We start from the raw sequence: 19,218 nt of genomic DNA on the forward strand, positions 1-19,218 counted from the left end.
CAAGCATGGTTTTACTATGGACAGAAGTTGTCACTAACCTACGTTAAGTTTAGAGGTTTAGGTTATAGTAACCTGGACAGACAGGGGTACCTGTGAATACAGTGCTTTAAAAAATTGCAAAGTCATTTGACATTGGCCCACATAAATGCTAAATGTGTGAAATACTTAGAAAGCAAGGTTTGTGATTGGACTGCTACTCTGAATGGACTTTGGTTACCTCAAAGTCCAGTGCTGATCCGCTATGATTCAACTTATTTGTTAATTATATAGAAGAAGGGATTAATAGTGTTTCTATTTTTTCAGATGACACCTCACTATGTTATGCAGGGTAGTATATGAAAGATATTCCTAAATACAAGCTGACTTGCACAAACTCAGTGTGTGGGCATCCACTTGGCACATAAGGTTAAATGTGGCCAAATGTAAAATTTTACATATGGGCACTTATAATCTATAGGCATCATATATTCTAGGGGGAGTAAAACTAGGAGAGTCAGTTGTAGAGAAGGACCTGGATGTACTTGTAAATCACAGACTAAACATGAAACAAGGTCAATCAGCAGCTTCTAAAGCCAGCAGGATACTGTCATTAATTAATAGAGGTGAGGACTTGTGGGACAGGGAAATAATACTACCATTATATAAAGGGTTAGTGTGATCTTACCTGGAATATACAGTTCTGGTCTTGGCACCATTACACAGAAAAGATGCCCTGAAGGTAGAAAAACTACAGTCGCAAAACTGATAAGGGGCATGGAGGATCTTAGTTATGAGGAAAGATTAGAGGAATTAAATGTATTTAGTCTTGAGAAGAGACATCTAAGGGTGAACACAATTAACATGTACAAGTACATAAATGGCCCATACAAAAAGTGCGGTCAAAAGCCATTTCATGTAAAACCCCTCCTCAAAAGACAAGGTGAGACACCCTACAACTTGAGTCTAGAGAAAGAAAAGTTCAATCTCCAGAGGAGACATGAAAACTTTTAATGTGTAGAACAGTTTAAAGGGGTTGTCCGGGCTTTTCACATAACCTCAGTACATATCTGGGCTGCAGAATTATGACAATAAGTAATTTACAGGACGATTTTCCCTCCTCACTAGTTTCACTTTCCATAGATCACTGTTCAGCGTGTGTCTGGGGGAGGAGCAGCTCTCTGCAGTGAGGCTGCTAGAGGGGGAGGATTTGTTACTGTGTGATGAGGGCTGCTTCATGTGGACAGGGAGGGCCTGTAGCTATGGAGGGTGGGGTTGTTGCTATAGAGGGCATGTTTGGAGTAGAGTAGGAGGTTACGACCAGTTCTCATTTCAATGCCATAACCCCCCCCCCCCCTTGGACATTCTGTTCAGAATATCTAGAAAACCGTGCAAACTAGTGACAGAAAGTAAATTGTCATAATTCTGCAGCCCAGATATGTACTGAGATTATGTGAAAAGCCCGGACAACCCCTTTATCTCAGGACCTGATCACAGCAGGATCTGTCAATGGTTTTAAAAAGGGCCAAGAAGCGTTTTGGAATAAAAGAACTTAAATACTTGTTCTAAATGTTGATCCAGTCAATCGACACTCGGGATCAGGAGGGAAAAACATGTTCTTTAGGTCAGACTGGATCATGCATTAAGGTTTTAACAATACCCCATTCCTTTTATCCTTTCCCGTTCCTCAGTTGAGCTTGATGGACATTCGTCTTTTTTCATCTTTAGTAACCATGTGTTAGATACCGCAGGACACTTCAGAGGTTTTGTGGAGCACATACTTTAGCAGGTCAGAGCTGTTTTGGCAAGATGGAGAGGATCTATATAATATTGGGCAAGTGGTTTTATGTGTATAGAGGATATACGCCACATATTACTAAGTGCTTTTAAATGAATTTATTACAAGGTCAAGAGTTGCAATGGGCATCAAACATACCAAGAACAAGGCCAAATACTAGAATATAAGCAAAACTAATAAAGCCAATAAGAACCTGGAAAAGTATGGGTAAAGCTCACCTATAATACAGCTGCTCAGACCGGAAGCTATAAAGTAGGTAAACAGTGTTTCCCATTAAAAACATCACGATCCAAAATACGGTTATCACCGATCGCTTCTCCTGAAGGACAACAGAAAGGAGAACCATTACAGCTTTTTGTTGTAGTATACAGTGATGATGTACGTTCAGAGTATAAAAAAGTGCATGTGAGCACCATCAGACAGCTGGTTATGTACAGAAAACTATTATTATACCTATGCACCTTGTTAGTACCTATATACTGTTAGGGTAGGACAGCAATTGCCTAAGAGATCCCAAAGGACTACTGTGCACACTTTGTTCAGGCCTTTGATGATGTTAAGGTACATGTAAAAGGGTTTTCACAACTTCTGCAGGAGCGCAGCACTCCGTTGCCTTCCTGTTTGTCATGGGGCAGCGTGCTCCTGCTTGATTAACGGTTCAGACAAGAGTCATTCTCACGTCGCTGTCCCAAACTGTGCGCTTGCCGATGCTCCAAGTATAAGCCGCTTTCCTGTGCAACATCTAGGCAAGCTTCAAAGCAGTGCTGTATTGGAAAGGGCTTGCAAGCACCACGAATACACAGCAGATGTGTCTGGTAATATAGGCAACCAGCAGATAAAGGTGTATTTCCATCTCCAAAATCCTATCCCAATATGTAGTAGGTATAATGATGATAATATTAACAAATTCCTCCAATTACAAATGTTGTATAGTTCTTATGATTTGTTGTGTCGCTTACCGCATGTGCAGGGCATTGCAATAGCTTAGGTTTTCATGGTTACGACCATCAACAGCTAGCTAACTAACTGTCACTATATGCGTGGCCATAACCATAAATACTTAAGCTATTGCAATGCTCTGCATTTGGAAGAGACACAGTGAATCAGAAGAACTATACTACATTCCTAATTGGAGATATTTGCTATTATTATTACACCTACTACATATTGGGATAGGATCTTGGAGATGGGAGTATCCCTTTAATAATAAAAGTAAACATCACACCATTTGCGAGAAAGAGGAGAATTTTTAATAATAAGAAAATTATAAATTTGTACATTTGTTGGGAATCTGAAAGCAGATTTTTGATATGTAATCTGAGCTCAGCATGATATAGGAGCCGAGATACTGATTTCAGCGATGTGTCACTTGTTAGGCTGTTGGTTCAATACAATGAGTGTTTTATCAGCAGGATATTAATACAAGGACTACAGCACACATGCATCCTAGTCCAGCTCCGCCCCATCACTGATTAGCGGCTTACTGTCAATATACACAGAAAGCTTTGGCGTGGGCAGCTTTCAGAGCTCTGCTACATCTATAAACTCTAGTTTTATCACAACTGCTGCACCCAGGAAAGCAAGTGACACATCGCTGGAGTCAGGGTCTCTTTTCTTACATTATGCTGCTCTCAGATGATGTAAGAAAACCTGTTGACAGTTTTCTTTATGCTGAAAGACTAATAGGATTGGACGACCCATTAATGTTTGATTGGTGGTGGGTTCCTTGACTCAAACCGGGGGGGGGGTCACTCTATAAGGTTTATAATTTGAAGCCTTTCCTGACATCAATTCTGTTAATTTGAGAGGAACATTGATGGAATCAAACTCCATAGGACAAAGATAACGTCTGCCTCTACTTTTCCAGTTTAATAACCCCTTCTCCCAGCAGATATCCGTACCTTTAGAGACACTTGGTGTTTGACAGATGAATTAGCGTCGGCAAAAGTGGTGGCCATCCCGATGCACACAGCAATGCCTGGAAGTGAACAGGATCACGGTTAGTACATAAGTATCTATGTTACACAAAAGAAAATACTCTAACAACTACTTAAAACTGATTAGGGCGATAAAATCACAAATTATGAAGAATGGACAAGTACTGTATATAGGAAAGTCTTGGAGAGGTTATCCAGCAAGTCTGACGTGGAAGTTAGTGCTGATGGTGTTACGACCCAACACATCAGCTGATACAGAGTACAGTGCTGTGTCACACAGCGGGTGTACTGGCGCCCACTGAAAGCCTCTGTAGCTATCATCTTAGTCCACCCATGTGGCTGGGCTACATAGGCATACCTTATTTTCTTTAGATACTGCAGTATAAAGAACAAGCTGACTGATCGAAGGTTCAAGTCCCCTAAGAAGACTAAAAGAATAAAGTAAAAAAAGCCTTTCAAAGTATTAGAAAAAAAATACCTAAAATCTTGCCCCCCTTCTTCCTTTTAAAATAAATAAAATAGAAACATAATTGCTGGGACTGAGTCCATAAAAGTCCGATCAATATATAAAAATAAAACTTGTACAGTAAATAGAAAAAAATTGAAACACCAGATTTGCCATTTTACCATGATCACACCTTCCTAAAAAATGCAATATAAAGCGATCAAAACATTGTATGTACCTCAAATTGGTATCAATGGAAACATTAGTTTGACACACAAAAAATAGGTATTAGACCTACCAGTAATGATGTTTCCAGGAGTCCATCCTGACAGCACCATGGAGGTTGTCCTCCTCCTCCTTACAGGGACAGGAAAGCACACGAGAGGTTAAAAGGTCCCATCCCACCCCCTTTCCCTCAGTGATTTAACAAGTACCACAGCGTGGAAAATGCAATAACACTTTAATGATACAATCATATTACAGCATATGACATAACATGAACAGGGAGGGAACTGCCCGTGCTGTCAGGATGGACTCCTGGAAACATCATTACCGGTAGGTCTAATACCTATTTTCCAGGACGTCCACCTGACAGCACCATGGAGAGTACCAAAGCACCTCCTCAGGGTGGGATTACTGCCTGGAGAACCTTTCTCCCAAATGCGGTCTGTTGACCAGATAGCACATCAAGCTTGTAGTGCTGGCAGAATGTATTAAGACTGGCCTAGGTTGCTGCTCTACAGATTTGATCAACCGAGGCGCCCGCTCGTTCGGTCCAAGAGGCCGATACTGCCCTTGTAGAGTGGGCCTTTAAAGTATCTGGCGGGTTGGCGCCTTCCGATTGGTAGGCGTCTGAGATTACTGAAGTAATCCACCCTGCGATGGATGCCTTAGAGGCTTTTCTCCCCTTGTTCTTACCCCTAAAAAGGATGAACAGATTTGGGTCAATACGCCAACTGTTGGTGGCCTCTTGATAGTCTATAACTGCACGTCTCACATCCAGTGAGTGGAGACGCTGTTCCTTTTCATTACGGGGATTGTCACAGAAGGATGGTAACACTATCTCTTGGTTTATATTTTGGTAAGAGGCTACCTTTGGGATAAATGCCACATCTAATCTCAGGATTATATGGTCTTCTCTGATCTGGAGATATGAATCCTTGGTGGACAGGGCCTGGACTTCCCCTATTCTCTTGGCCGTGGTAATGGCTACAAGAAAGGCCGTTTTACGAGTGAGAGTTGAGATGGTCATCCTTTCACTGGGGACGTAGGGGTCCCTACATAGGGATCTGAGGACCAGGCTAAGGTCCCAAGGAGGGTTGAGCTGCCTAATCCTGGGGCGAAGACGTTGCGTGGCACTTATGAATCTTACTACCCAAGGATGAGAAGCTAGAGGGTAATCAAAGAAGGACCTCAAGGCCGAAATTTGGACCTTTAAAGTGCTGGGCTTAAGGCCTTTATATACCACGACTGTATGAAGTCTAGGACATTAGGGAGGTCAGGGGTACCTGCCACAAGGTCGGACCTGCCACCGTCCAGACAGAATCTCGTCCATATTTTCCGGTAAATTACGGATGTAAACGGTTTCCTGCTGGCTTGTAGGGTAGGTACGACCTGATCTGATAAGCCTTTTGCCTTCAGGATGTCCCTTTCAGGATCCAAGCCAAGAGGCGGAGCCTTGCTGGATTCGGGTGGCGGATCGGGCCCTGGTGGATGAGGTCTTTCTTCAGGGGTAGTTCGACTGGGCTTTCCACTGCCATGGCCTCTAGTAGGGGAAACCAGCTTCTCCTCGTCAGAATGGAACGATCATTATCACCTTCGCGCGGTCCTCCTGGATTTCCCTGAATACTGCCGGTATGAGCGCCAGTGGTGGGAACGCATACAAGAGGGGTTCTTCCCAAGCCTGGCTCAGGGCGTCTACGCCTTCCGGGTGGTCCGCCGGGTTCAGGGAGTACAATCTGGAGACCTTTGAGTTTTTTCGATTTGCGAAAAGGTCTATTCTGGGGATCCCCCAACACTGACACAGTTGACGGAAAATCTTTGTTCAGTTCCCACTCTGTCGGGCAGACCTGCTGTCTGCTTAGGTAGTCCGCAACCACATTCTGGGAACCCTCCATGTGGATTGCCATTACTGAGAGGACAGTTCCCTCTGCCCAGGTGAATATTCGTCCTGCTAGGGCTTGGAGTGGTCGATGCCTGGGGCCTCCCTGGTGCTTCAGGAATGAAACTGCTGTTATGTTGTCGGACAATATTCGGACATGTCGGTTCTTCAAGACCGCCCGGTTCCTCCGCAGGGTTTCCCAGATCGCATAGAGTTTCCTGAAGTTGGAGGATCTGTTTCTGATGTCTACTGGCCATCTTCCCTGGAAAATCTTCCCTTCTATGTGGGCTCCCCATCCCCACGTACTGGTGTCTGTGGTGACTACCACGTATGGAGCTGTTGTCCATAGTACGCCCACCTGTAGGTTCGTGGGCTGTGTCCACCACCGTAGTGTCTTTTTCACCGGTCCTGGCAGACTTATGGGCTTGTCGAGTGAGGCCAGACGCCTGTCCCATCTTGTGAGGATTTCCTTTTATAAGGGTCTCGAATGGAACTTGGCCCATCTGACACACGGAATGCAAGCCGTCATTAGGCCCAAAACCTCCATTGCCCCTCTTATGGAGGAGCGGTGCTTCAAGATGTCTTCGACTCTGTTTTGAATAGTCCTTTGCTTCTCTCTTGGTAGCAGGGATATCCTGCCTCCTGAGTCTAAAAAAAACTCCCAGGAAGACCTTTCTGCTTTCTGGTATCAGGTCTGACTTCTGCCAGTTGATCACCCAGCCGAAGAACTCCATTATTGTAACCGCTCGGTTCCTGTCTCGAATGAGCTCTTCTTCAGATCCTGCCACCAGGAGGAAGTCGTCTAGGTATGGTATGATCACGATACCCTGATTTCTCAGGTAAGCCACTACCTCCGTTACCAGCTTTGTGAATATTCGGGGGGCTGAAGCCAGCTCGAATGGAAGGCATTGGAACTGGAAGTGGCAGGTCCGGGTCGGTAGTCCGACAGCGAATCTTAGCAGTCTCTGGGATGAGGGATGGATAGGGACCTGATAGTACGCACTCTTTAAGTCGAGGGTATACATGACAGCATCCCTGTCTATTAGATGTATTGCCGACCGAACTGATTCCATCCGGAACCTCTTGTACCTGACCCAGGCATTCAGAGGTTTTAAGTTTATAATAGTTCGGGCCTCGCCAGATGGTTTTGCAATGGAGAACAGGGAGGAGCAGTGCCCCTTTCCCCTCTCTGACAGAGGAACTGGTACTAAAGGATTATCTTATCACCTCTGACTTGAGCATGTCTTGTAGGTCCGTCCACATGGCGGAGTCTGCTGGGACTACGGTGGGGGCAATATATCTGTCGGGGGGAGGGGAGCAAAATTCTATGCTGTAGCTTTCCGCAATGGTTCTGAGGACCCACTGGTTGTGGGTAACCTGGGCCCATTTTACTGCGAAGTCTCCCCCGATACCTATGGCGTCATTGCCTCCTAGATCTGGAGGTTGACGCAAAACAGGAGCCCTTGCTTCTCTGCTTCTCCCAGCCTGACTGTGGGAGCTTCTATAGGAGCTTCTGTTGGACCTACCCTGGCTCGTAAAGTCAGTCTGTCTCCTAGAGAAGGGGTCTCTCCGAAAGGACTGGGGACACTTAGGTTTTCACCTCCGGGAAACCTTTATTTTTGTCGGACACTAGCTCTAAAATGCTATCTAGGGCTTGACCGAACACCCTTAGGCCCGAAAAGAGGATGGAGCATAGCTTCGCCTTCAAAGCGTTATCCCCTGACCAGGATTTAAGCCAGACCGCTCTCCGAGCTGCATTAGAAAGGGAGCTGTTCCTGGCTGCAAACCTTACTGATTCGGCTGACGTATCTGACAGGAACGCCATGGGCGATTTCATGAGGGGAAGGGATGCTAGGATCTCGGATCTAGGGGTCTTGTTGGTTAGGTGCTCCTCCAACTGCCCCATCCATAAGAACATGGACCTAGCCACCGAGGTGGCTGCTATGTTAGCCCTAATGAAGGCTGCCGCCGACTTCCATGTCCTCTTTAATAGAACGTCCGCCTTCCTGTCCATCGGGTTCCGGAGACTTGATGAGTCCTCGAATGGGATGGCGGTCTTTTTGTGACCTTAGCTACGGGAACATCGATTTTAGGAATTTCCTCCCACAATCGTGTTTCCTCGGGATCAAAGGGTAGTCGGCTCTTAAAGTCACGGGATAGTACGAGTCGACGTTCTGCCTCCTTCCACTCCTCTAGGACCATCGTTTTGATGTGTTCGCTTACAGGGAACACAGTCTGTCTCCGAGCCACAAGTCCTCGAAACATCAGGTCCTGTCTGGATTGCGGCTTAGGAACTTCCTCGATCTGCATAGTGTTCCTCACCGCTTGGACCAACTCGTCCATGTCCCCTAGTCTGAACAGGTATTTCCTGCCTTGGTCCTGCCCGTCTGCCGGGATCTCGCCTTCCTCCTCTGGATCCGAGTCCCGGAAGTCTGACCCCTCGATAGAGCTTGCGTCAGAAACTGTCTCTGCCTCCCACCTCGGACGCTTGCGGCTTGGCCCTGGACTGGGGGACTGCTGCCATGCGAGGCTGTATCTGGAGGCTTGGACTTCCTCCCGTATCAGGGATCGCATCTCCGAAAGGAGGGATGGCTGCTTATCTCTTATGACCCTTGATGTGCAGGGTCCACAGATGGTTTTGCTATGGGTGTCTGGCAGCTTTACCCTGCATACAGGGCATCAGACAGACTTAGATGTGACCTTGGTGGCAGGGTCTTTAGTCACTGTCGGGGGGGGCTGCTGGGGTTCCCTTATTCTATTGATATAAGATAGGGATAGTCAGGTCAGTCGTCATGGGCTGCGGGGAGGGTGGTCTGCGCTAGGCGCACTTACCCCTCCATTTGCCAGAGCCTCTGCGTCCATTACTGCCGAGATCTGTGATTCCGGGGAAATACAAGGTGCAATTGTGGGCGCACTCAGCTGTGCATGATCGCAACATCAATAATATGACCAGGTGCCGCAGCAGTGGAATAATGACAATAAGAAAAAAAAAAAAGAGAGAGAAAGCACCACTGCAGAAAAAGCGCACACTGCACCAATTATAATTAAGACTGAAATAAGTAATTTTTATTGATACAAGAGTTATACATAATAAAAACATGATAAAATCACAAAACTATGGCATCCATAATACATGTCAGCACATAAATATCATACATATAAGCACATATAATGTGAGCATATAATCCAGCGATACTGTGGCACTATAGCAGTATCCCTCCCTATTCCTAGGCTCATGAGGACTATATAACCCTAGATAAAGCCCAGCCCATAAATGCAATGGAGCAACCACACACAAAAATCCACGTTATATAATATTCATGCCAGGACCCAAATAAGCCAAGATAGGGGGGAAAAAAAGTTAAATCCTCCACATATACATGGCATCCGTATTTTCATAGCGGCTATTGATGGTCCTTATGGCAGTTTTTGATATTGTTTTGCCCTACTATGTGCTCTGGCACCACTGATATGTGGAGGATTTAACCTTTTACCCCCCTTTCTTGCTATCTGGGCTTATTAGGGTCCTGGCATGAATATTATATAACATGGATTTTTGTGTGTGGTTGCTCCATTGCATTTATGGGCTGGGCTTTATCTAGGGTTATATAGTCCTCACGAGCCTAGGAATAGGGAGGGATACTGCTATAGTGCCACAGTGTCGCTGGATTATATGCTCACATTATATGTATGATATTTATGTGCTGACATGTATTATGGGTACTATGGATGCCATAGTTTTGTGATTTTAGCATGTTTTTATTATGTATAACTCTTTTGTATCAATTTCAGTCTTAATTACAATTGGTGCAGTGTGTGCTTTTTCTGCAGTGGTGCTTTCTCTCCTTTTTTTTTTTTTTTCTTACTGTGATTCTGGGGAGACGCTGAGCTTCTGGATCGCGCGCTCTGTTTCAAACCCGGCTTCCGCTTCCTGCCCGGACGTTGGCCCCGCCTGCACCTCTGAGGGCGCTGTTTGTAACGCCGGCGCCTACACCGCCAGCTGCCTGCGGGGGGGGGAACGGCTTCCGACTGCACGGCGGCCGCTGACTGGAGCCGAGAGCCTCCCACCGGGAGGAGCAGCTCCCTCCAGAAGCGTCGCTTGCTCCTGGTCTTTGGGGCAGAGGGACTCCCCACCGGGAGGTTTCGGCCCCGGGCGTCTTGACAGGGGGAAGGTAAGGTCTTGAGCAATCCTCTCGCGTGTCCCTTCATGCAGGGACAGGAAAGACACTGAGGGAAAGGGGGTGGGACGGGACCTTTTAACCTCTCGTGAGCTTTCCTGTCCCTGTAAGGAGGAGGAGGACGTCCTCCTTGGTGCTGTCAGGTGGACGACCTGGAAAATAGCCCTTTTTCTTTTACCAATCAATATTACAAAATTATATATATATTTTTTTCGTGTTGCATGGGAGATATATATATCAATTACAGGTTTGGTATTGCCATAATTATACTGACCCCAAAAATCATGTTACCGTATCATTTGTATTCTTTTTCTTCCATTTCCTAGTACAGTGTATGGCAAAATGATTGGCCTTAATCTCTTCCCTTCATTTTTTCCTCTTTGATTTTAACCTTCATTTTGTCCAAAAGCCAAAACTTTTTTATTTTTCCATCATCTTAGGTATAGGAGAGCTTGTTATTCGCAAGACAAGTTGTAGTTTTGAATGACACTATTCAATTCTACCATACATTGTACTGGGAAATGGAATAAAAGTTCATGGTGTGATAAAATGGTAAACAAAGAAATGCAATTTTGCCACTTTTTGGGATTTTATTGTGCAGTAAAAATGACTTGGGACCGTGATTTTCCAGGTCAGATTGAGCACATTAGATGCAGCTGTCCGAGCTTGACAGCAGCATTTAAGGGGTTAGCAATGGTGGCTGAGGCTAGCTCTGGACGCTGCCATCAGAGGCGGATGCTACCAGTACAACACTACCAGCATCAGCCATGTGTGGAGTTGGTACAGCTCTTGAACGCACTCCGTACACTGGAACTCGAATGTCACACGCCTGGAAGGTGTTGATGGTGGTATGTTGTAATAAAACATGAATATGACACAAGAACACAGATGGAGGACATGTTAATAGAATATTATTACTCACCAAGCTTATGCTGGAAGCAGACTTTAGCAAGTAATATAAGAATGAATGGAAGTCCCTTCTGTAACCAAGAAACGATGGCCCGCAGCTCAGACAGGGCTGGCGCTGGAGTGCCAGCTTCCTCGCTATTCTCCTCCCTGTGACGTTCAGTGGTGGCAGCGTGCAGCAGTGAGGGTCTAGAGTGGGAGTGCTGGAAATGATGCTGCTGATGGTGGGCTGGTGGTTGTGGCGGCTGCCTGTGGTGAGGGTGATGGTGAGAAAAGGTGCTAGATTCGGAGCGTCCACTGGCTTCCTCTCTTAGTGGAGGTGGCATCTGGATGAAAACATCAGCTCCTCCTGGCGTGGAGCCCAGAACCAAACCAGACTGCACAGTGATGGGTCCAGGCTGGAGACCGGCTAAGCTGGAGAACAGATGCTGAGAGGAAGGAGCGTCTTGCTTTAATCCATTAAATACTCCATCATCCATACTGGTATCAGCGCTAAGGTTCTGACCTCGACTCCTAAAGTAGTAGTAGGAAAAATAAAAAGTGAATAGATCAGCTGTCAATCTTCCGGTACGCCTGCCCGAGATCTCCTGCAGTGAAGCTATGACTGGGCACAGTGAGGAAGAGGGGAAAAGATTACAGCACCTGATGCAGGACTAGACATGGGAGAGCAGACACCGCTGGACAAGTCCTGGCTAATTATTACATCATAAGCGGTGATGCAAGAGTGCTTCTGTCACTAATACAGTGGCATGTAAAAGTATAGGCACCCCTGGTCAAAATTAGTTATGGTGAACAGTTAAGCAAGTTGAAGATGAAATGATCTCTAAAAGGGCTAAAGTTAAAGATGACATCTTCAACTTGCTTAAACGGGATATCCGGGACTTTAAAAAAAAAAAAAAAGTTCCTAAGCACTAACAGGCATGTAGTCCCTAACAGAGGCTGCACCTCACACCGGTCACTGACCGCTTCTGCTAGAGATTCAGCTGCTTCCTGTCAACAAAGCAGCGATTTCTCTTCCGGTTGACAGGACAGGACTACTGGCGTCATGCTGATTGACACCAACTTCCTCCAATAAGGAGGCAGGGAGCCGGCTGTCAATCAGCAAGACACCAGTAAGTCTCGACATGTCAACAGGAAAAGAAACTGCCGCTCTTTTGACATGACATCATCGGATGTCTGTGACTGGCTCTGTGTCGCGGGGAACGGCGCCAGACACAACAGGCAGGTAGTTAATAGGAGGAGAAACATAAGAGCACGCAATAAATTCCATATAGAAAAATACAAATTTTTATTAAATATATTACAGCAGTACAAAATGGATAGCAAAAGATGTGCTCATGAACAATTTGGACAATATGTCCCATGAACCGACCTCACACCCCCCAGATGGAAAACCCGGTGAGTGTATACCATGGACCTTGGATCATGTCCCAGATCAAGATACCACCCCAGCAAATATAGGGTAAATCGCCTGGATAGCGGTAACCAAATATATTAATACCAATGCCCGCTAACAGTGAGGGTCAAAGATAAGCCCAATGCTGGTTGGAGTCAGAAGACCATGTAAAAAGACCAAGGAACAACTCACCAGGGAGGGGAGGAGGAGGGAGTCCAGCAGTGGGGCCTCCAACTCGCTTTTCGCGACGTCCCCCGCCGCTTTATCAAGGAGGAGAGTAAGTGCAGAAGTCCCAGTAGGGCCTTCAAATAGCCCATGACCCCAGTCACATGACCGGCGTCCACCAGTAGAAATGGCACAAGCGGCGCATGCGCCGTGGTGTCTGCAGGTCCTGTGCTGCAGCACGGCGTCATGAAGTTCCTGAGCTGGTCGACTTCACCATCCCACAAAAATATAATGTCATCTATGAAGCGGTACCAGCACAGCACATGGGAAACGTCCCGCGGGCCCCCGTCGCCAAATAGGAGCGGGGCACAGCCATGGGGGCGGCCTGTGCGGCTTCGTATGCCAACCTCTTCTTGGGGGCCTGGGAGAGGAATTTATTTGGCAACGGAGGCCCGCGGGACGTTTCCCATGTGCTGTGCTGGTACCGCTTCATAGATGACATTATATTTTTGTGGGATGGTGAAGTCGACCAGCTCAGGAACTTCATGAGGTCGCTTAATGTTAACAACTATAACATTCGCTTGACATACAAGTATGATGACAGAGTTGTGGATTTCCTGGATGTCTGCCTGGAGTGCGACACTGATCGGCGTATCCAGACGGACATCTTCAGGAAACCCACCTCTGTCAACTCCCTACTACATGCATCTTCGGCTCATGATCCGGCCACTGTAAGGGCCATCCCGGTCGGACAGTTCCTTCGCATGCGACGCATCTGCTCCACCAATGATCGATTTTAGAAACAAGCTCAAGATATGAGTGATCGCTTTCTAAAGAGGGGTTATAGCCGTAGGTGTATTAAGAGGGGCTATAATCGAGCAAGACGTACCCCGCATAGCGGTCTTCTACAACCCACTACGAGGATCGGCAGACAAGATAGAGATGGACCTATACGTTTTATATCTACATATAACCATGAATGGCGCAATATGCGCACCATTTTACAAAAACACTGGCCCACCTTGGGGACAGAACCAGCCCTGAGGACCGTCCTGGGGCACTCCCCTTCCATGACGCCACGCCGTTCTAGGAATATGAGCGACCCCTTGGTTCGGAGCCACTATGTGCCCACTCCCAAAAATTTCTTTGGGTCAAGTGGTCCAGTGTGTGGATCTTTTCAGTGTGGACATTGCATGGCTTGCGCCAATGTCTTGCGTTGTTCCACCTTCAGCTCCTCGGACGGTACGAGGGAGTTTACAATTAGACAACGGATATCATGTGGCACGTCAAATGTCATCTATTACGCAACCTGTCCGTGGCCCAAAATTTATGTGGGCCTCACCACGAGAGAGCTGACGGTGCGGACACGTGAACATGTGCGGGACATTGGCGCAGCCAGGACTGCATCTGATCCCACTGAACTTAAAACCATTCCCCGACATTTTCGGGCTTATCACAACTGTGATGCAGGACTGTTGAAAATTAGGGGGATCGATGCATTACATATGGGCATAAGGGGTGGGGACCATAAGAAAATCCTCGGGCAAATGGAGGTTAAATGGATTGTCCGATTGGACACCATGAGACCTAGAGGATTGAATAAGTCCTTAAGTTTTACCCCATTTTTATAATGTTCAATTTAACCCAATTAAACTTAATGGTTGCCCCTCCTCTTTGCCCCTCCTTCTTTTCTCGTATAACGCGACATTCCCTCCTCCTCCTTTTGGGTTTAGATCTTACCCTGAAATAATAATTGTGATACGGTTCCCTTTGTTTGTAGTTTCCGCATGACTCTATATTTCCCATGTCGTTCTGCAGTGGTTGTTTTTAATACTATTTTTCTTTTTATTCATATTGTTTTTAACTTATTGACATAAACTGGAAATGACAAACAAAGAGTATCACTTTATGTGTCCCGGTTCGGCTTCAATTAGCCCTATATAGTGGATCCGATATTTTATTGTCTACAATCAAGGATACCTATGGATGTCCCCATAGATCGGTCATCTTGCAACATGCTGTATATTTGAATATGGTCTTTTTCTCCCCTTTCCGATTGTATATTTTATTGTACTCTATTTGTAGTGACCTTATATCTGATTATTATAACTATTACCCGGAACTTATACTTTATTGTACCGTTATATATACTAATGTGAGGGGTCCTTTGTATACTATTTACAGTGTGTAATATATATTCACTATGTATGTACAGCGTGGTTGCCTCTAATTATATGGGGTATATCTCTATACAACTTTGGTCCCCTGATGTAGATCTTTGGATTTGGGACCACACACACTGTGTCCTATAATCCCTGTATGGCTGTGCGCATCGCCATGTGGTGTGTGGCTCCATGTTGCGGTCGGCGTCCTCTAACACAGTGCGCTCTGCCCCGGGTCTCCGACGCATGCGCAGTGTGTGGACGCCGTGCTGCAGCACAGGACCTGCAGACACCACGGTGCATGCGCCGCTTGTGCCATTTCTACTGGTGGACGCCGGTCATGTGACCGGGGTCATGGGCTATTTGAAGGCCCTACTGGGACTTCTGCACTTACTCTCCTCCTTGATAAAGCGGCAGGGGACGTCGCGAAACGCGCGTCGGAGGCCCCACTGCTGGACTCCCTCCTCCTCCCCTCCCTGGTGAGTTGTTCCTTGGTCTTTTTACATGGTCTTCTGACTCCAACCAGCATTGGGCTTACGTTTGACCCTCACTGTTAGCGGGCATTGGTATTAATATATTTGGTTACCGCTATCCAGGCGATTTACCCTACATTTGCTGGGGTGGTATCTTGATCTGGGACATGATCCAAGGTCCATGGTATACACTCACCGGGTTTTCCATCTGGGGGGTGTGAGGTCGGTTCATGGGACATATTGTCCAAATTGTTCATGAGCACATCTTTTGCTATCCATTTTGTACTGCTGTTATATATTTAATAAAAGTTTGTATTTTTCTATATGGAATTTATTGCGTGCTCTTATGTTTCTCCTCCTATTAATTATATGTTTTGAGCTGGCGCTTAGGGTGTTGGAGCTGGGTTGTCCCTTGTCTCCTTATCACCCTTTATCTATGGGACTTCTGTTGCCAACAACAGGCAGGTAGGTAGCATCTGCCTGCCAGTTAGTGCTTAAACACTTTTTTTTAGTCCTAAATATATCCTTTAACTGTTCACAATAACAGAAATTTTGACCAGGGGTGCCCAAACTTTTACATGCCATTATACATCAGTGTTTAACATTTTTGATTAAATGGGATGTCAGGTCTAGAATGACAAATCTGCAGTCACGGTGTGACTGCAGACTTGTGAATCCTCCCTGCTCATGGGCTATACACTGCGAGGATTCGCCGGTGTCTGTGCCGGGAATGGATGTCCCAGCCAGAGCCTGTCTAGTGGACGCCTACTATAGGGGTTCTGACTGGGAGTATGTATGTCGCATCCCTGACCGCAGTTCCTGGCACAGACACTGGCGAATCCTTGCAGCGCACAATGCCTGCTCAGGAAGGATTCACAAGTCTGCAGTCACACAGAGTGACTGTAGACTTGTCATTCTGGACCGGACAACCCATTTAAGGATAAACGTATAAAAAATTGTCTGCATTTCATCCAGAGAAATAGAACAATTTATTTTAGAATTATCATCAGAATTTCACCCATGTGTCCATTTTTTTATGTCCGTGTTGGATCAGTTTTCACGAAATTAGATTAAAACATGTACGTGATCAAATACAGCTTCCTGGGTTTTTACCAAAAATTTATGGAAAAAAAAAAAAAGAAAAGAATATCGGATGCCACCTGCATGTTCTGTGTGGGAACCGCTTTTTTTTCTCGCACGCATAGACTTGAATGTACGAGTACTATAAGAGACTTGGATGAAACCAGTACATACTGTGATTTTTTTTTTTTTTTTTTCCCACACTTCAGAAACTCGGACCGAGGATAAAAAATCATTGATCTGAACAGCACTATAGAATAACACGGGTTTGTGTGCTGGCAGATTGAAAATCGGATCACACATGTGGGATATATACGCTCGTCTGCACGGCACTCTCTTTACATGCTTTGTTATAACCGTGTGAGCCACTCCATAGGGCTGATAGAAACAATACGTACGGCCATGCTGATCTCTGTGTTGGTGGAGAAGGTGGGGAAACCTGACCCGACCCCTTTAAAATACAGTACTACAAATATGTCAGAAGGTGGGGCTGGTTAAAAAAGCTCTCCGGCTCTCTGTTTTCATAGCTTGGAGTCTCATAGGCTTGCATTGAGAAAGTGACCTCTGGTCTACACAGAAAACGCCTTGTGGGCCAACAGATCACAAATGCGGTCGCGTGACCATGGAGCGGTCAGTAAGTACGCTTATACATTGACGAATGTTAACAGGCGGAGCAATAAAAAAATGCTGGAGTGCTTCTCAAGGCCATGTGCACACTGCGTATTTGGTGAGCTTTTACCTCAGTATCTGAAAGCCAAAACCAGGAGTGGAACAATTAGAGGAAAAGTATAATAGAGACACGTCCCCACTTCTGTATTTATCACCCACTCCTGGTTTTTGGCTTACAGATACTGAGGTAAAATTTCACCAAATACTCAGTGTGCACGTGGCCTAAATGTCTGAGAGAGGCCAATGATGTCCCATCAATAACTACAACCAAGGCAATGAAAAGATTTCCCTCAGCACCCTGCCCCTTTGGCTACCATAGTCTGTCCTTGACAAGCAGTACAGAATCTTCAGGACTGAGGAGAACTAGCTGAGGCCAAAGCGTTCTTCGCAATTAGTAAGGGTCTCACTACCCATTTTTCTCATTGATGTGCGAGAAATCCACAGAAATATTTTGCAAGAAATGTCAACCATCTCCTTGCTCTAGTAAAAGATTCCATCCCCTTCCTCTGCCTCTTACCTTTCTGGAGGAGGGTTTTCCGTCAGGCTGCTGTGTCTTCTCTGCATTGTCCTCAGGACCCTCAAACAATACATTTAAAGTGTATCGCCTATGGGGACAGTGGTCTGGCAGGTCTGGAGCACATCGGTGATCTTCATGTAGTTCACTTTGTAGGTTGATCTTGGAGACCCCAAATGTGGGCCTCCTTCGTTACTGTCCACTGACTGGACTAAAATAAGAAAGTAAGAAAACAATAAGTGCGAGATACTTAAATCACAGCAAGGAGAAGTCAGTTTAAGGGTATGTGCACACTACACACGGTTTAGCGGGCATTTCTCCCCCTGCAAAACGCAGGAAGAACTGACATTCTGCATATCTGAAACTGCTTCAAATCTGCAAAGAGAAAATCAGCAGCGTGTGTATGAGACTTCAGAAATCACTGTCACTTTCCAGGTACAGTAAAATGCTGCGGTTTTTTGGAGACAAAAACGTAATGTGTGAACAGACCCTTAAGAGGTGAAAAGAAACACGTCTACAAGCAAATAGTCAGGTCTGATCGGAGCAACAGATGGGACTTTGGGCAGTATTCTTGTTTTACACTTTTTATATCGGTAAAATAACCCAAAATTAGACAGAATCTGACAGCTTTCAGGTTCTGTTCAGTTACAGGGCACGCACACTTTAGTTACTAATGCCATATCCACAGGATAGAACGCAAATAGCTCAAACGCATCTCCAGAACTGGGGTCCCCTATCCCACCTGGTGAGGCGGCATCAAAGGGGTATGAATGAAGACGTGGATAGATCTTTCTGTATTCATATCTAGTCATACAAAGGAAACAATTAAGACAAGGATGGTACCTCACCAGGGGCTTGAAGAAAAACTGGGACAGCATTTGGATGCCATCCTGGTTGCGTTCTGGTGCTCTCCAATTTTCACGTTTTTTGACAGAAGCTGGAGAAAATTTCTCATATGGGAAAAAAAAAAACAGCTGAAACTCCGATGGTAAAAGTGAACAAGGACCAAACACTAATGAAAATCTGATCCAAAACACTGATAAAAAAAAAAAAAAGTCATTTTTTTTGCTATTGAGAAAAATCACTGACATGTGAACGACGCCTTACAGTCTGTTTTTAATTTATTTTCCAGGTGCCAAAACTAAACATAAAAGGGAAATGTAAACTAAAAGTGAACAAATGCACTCATTTGCACTAGGCACGTAAAAAATAATTACTTCTATTGTCATAGTTTACAGTCAGGCAATCCGTTGGGGGGATTGGAATGAAAAGATCCCCTCTATGGGTTTTACAGTATGCTCAAAAATTAGCCACAAAGCGTGATTGGTGTAAAATAGGGATGTACCTCACCCATTATATCTCCCTGCAGCTGATTACTGGCCTTAGCGGCCATTTGCCATACTTACCGGCATCACATC

The 19,218-nt window shown here is 45.6% G+C and overlaps 1 protein-coding gene across 3 annotated transcripts in view; it reads right to left on the bottom strand.

Annotated features, from left to right (window-relative positions):
• RNFT2 (ring finger protein, transmembrane 2) overlaps positions 1-19,218 on the bottom strand; it is a 167,791-nt gene that overhangs the window by 141,144 nt on the left and 7,429 nt on the right. The window contains exons 1-5 of one of the 3 annotated variants that reach the window (XM_073561650.1): positions 18,649-18,775; positions 17,804-18,011; positions 11,358-11,854; positions 3,676-3,752; positions 1,993-2,093 (exon numbers count right to left, since the gene is read on the bottom strand). In XM_073561650.1, the coding sequence (XP_073417751.1) occupies positions 1,993-2,093; positions 3,676-3,752; positions 11,358-11,854; positions 17,804-17,877 (749 nt within the window). In that variant the 5' untranslated portion in view covers positions 17,878-18,011; positions 18,649-18,775. Of the gene's footprint in view, positions 1-1,992; positions 2,094-3,675; positions 3,753-11,357; positions 11,855-17,803; positions 18,012-18,648; positions 18,776-19,218 lie in introns of those variants that run through there. The other 2 variants (XM_073561582.1, XM_073561704.1) reach the window with 2 other exon arrangements.

This window comes from Dendrobates tinctorius, unplaced genomic scaffold (assembly GCF_039654945.1).
Source record: "Dendrobates tinctorius isolate UK_male_01 unplaced genomic scaffold, ASM3965494v1 ptg000003l, whole genome shotgun sequence".
NCBI classification, from domain to species: domain Eukaryota; kingdom Metazoa; phylum Chordata; class Amphibia; order Anura; family Dendrobatidae; genus Dendrobates; species Dendrobates tinctorius.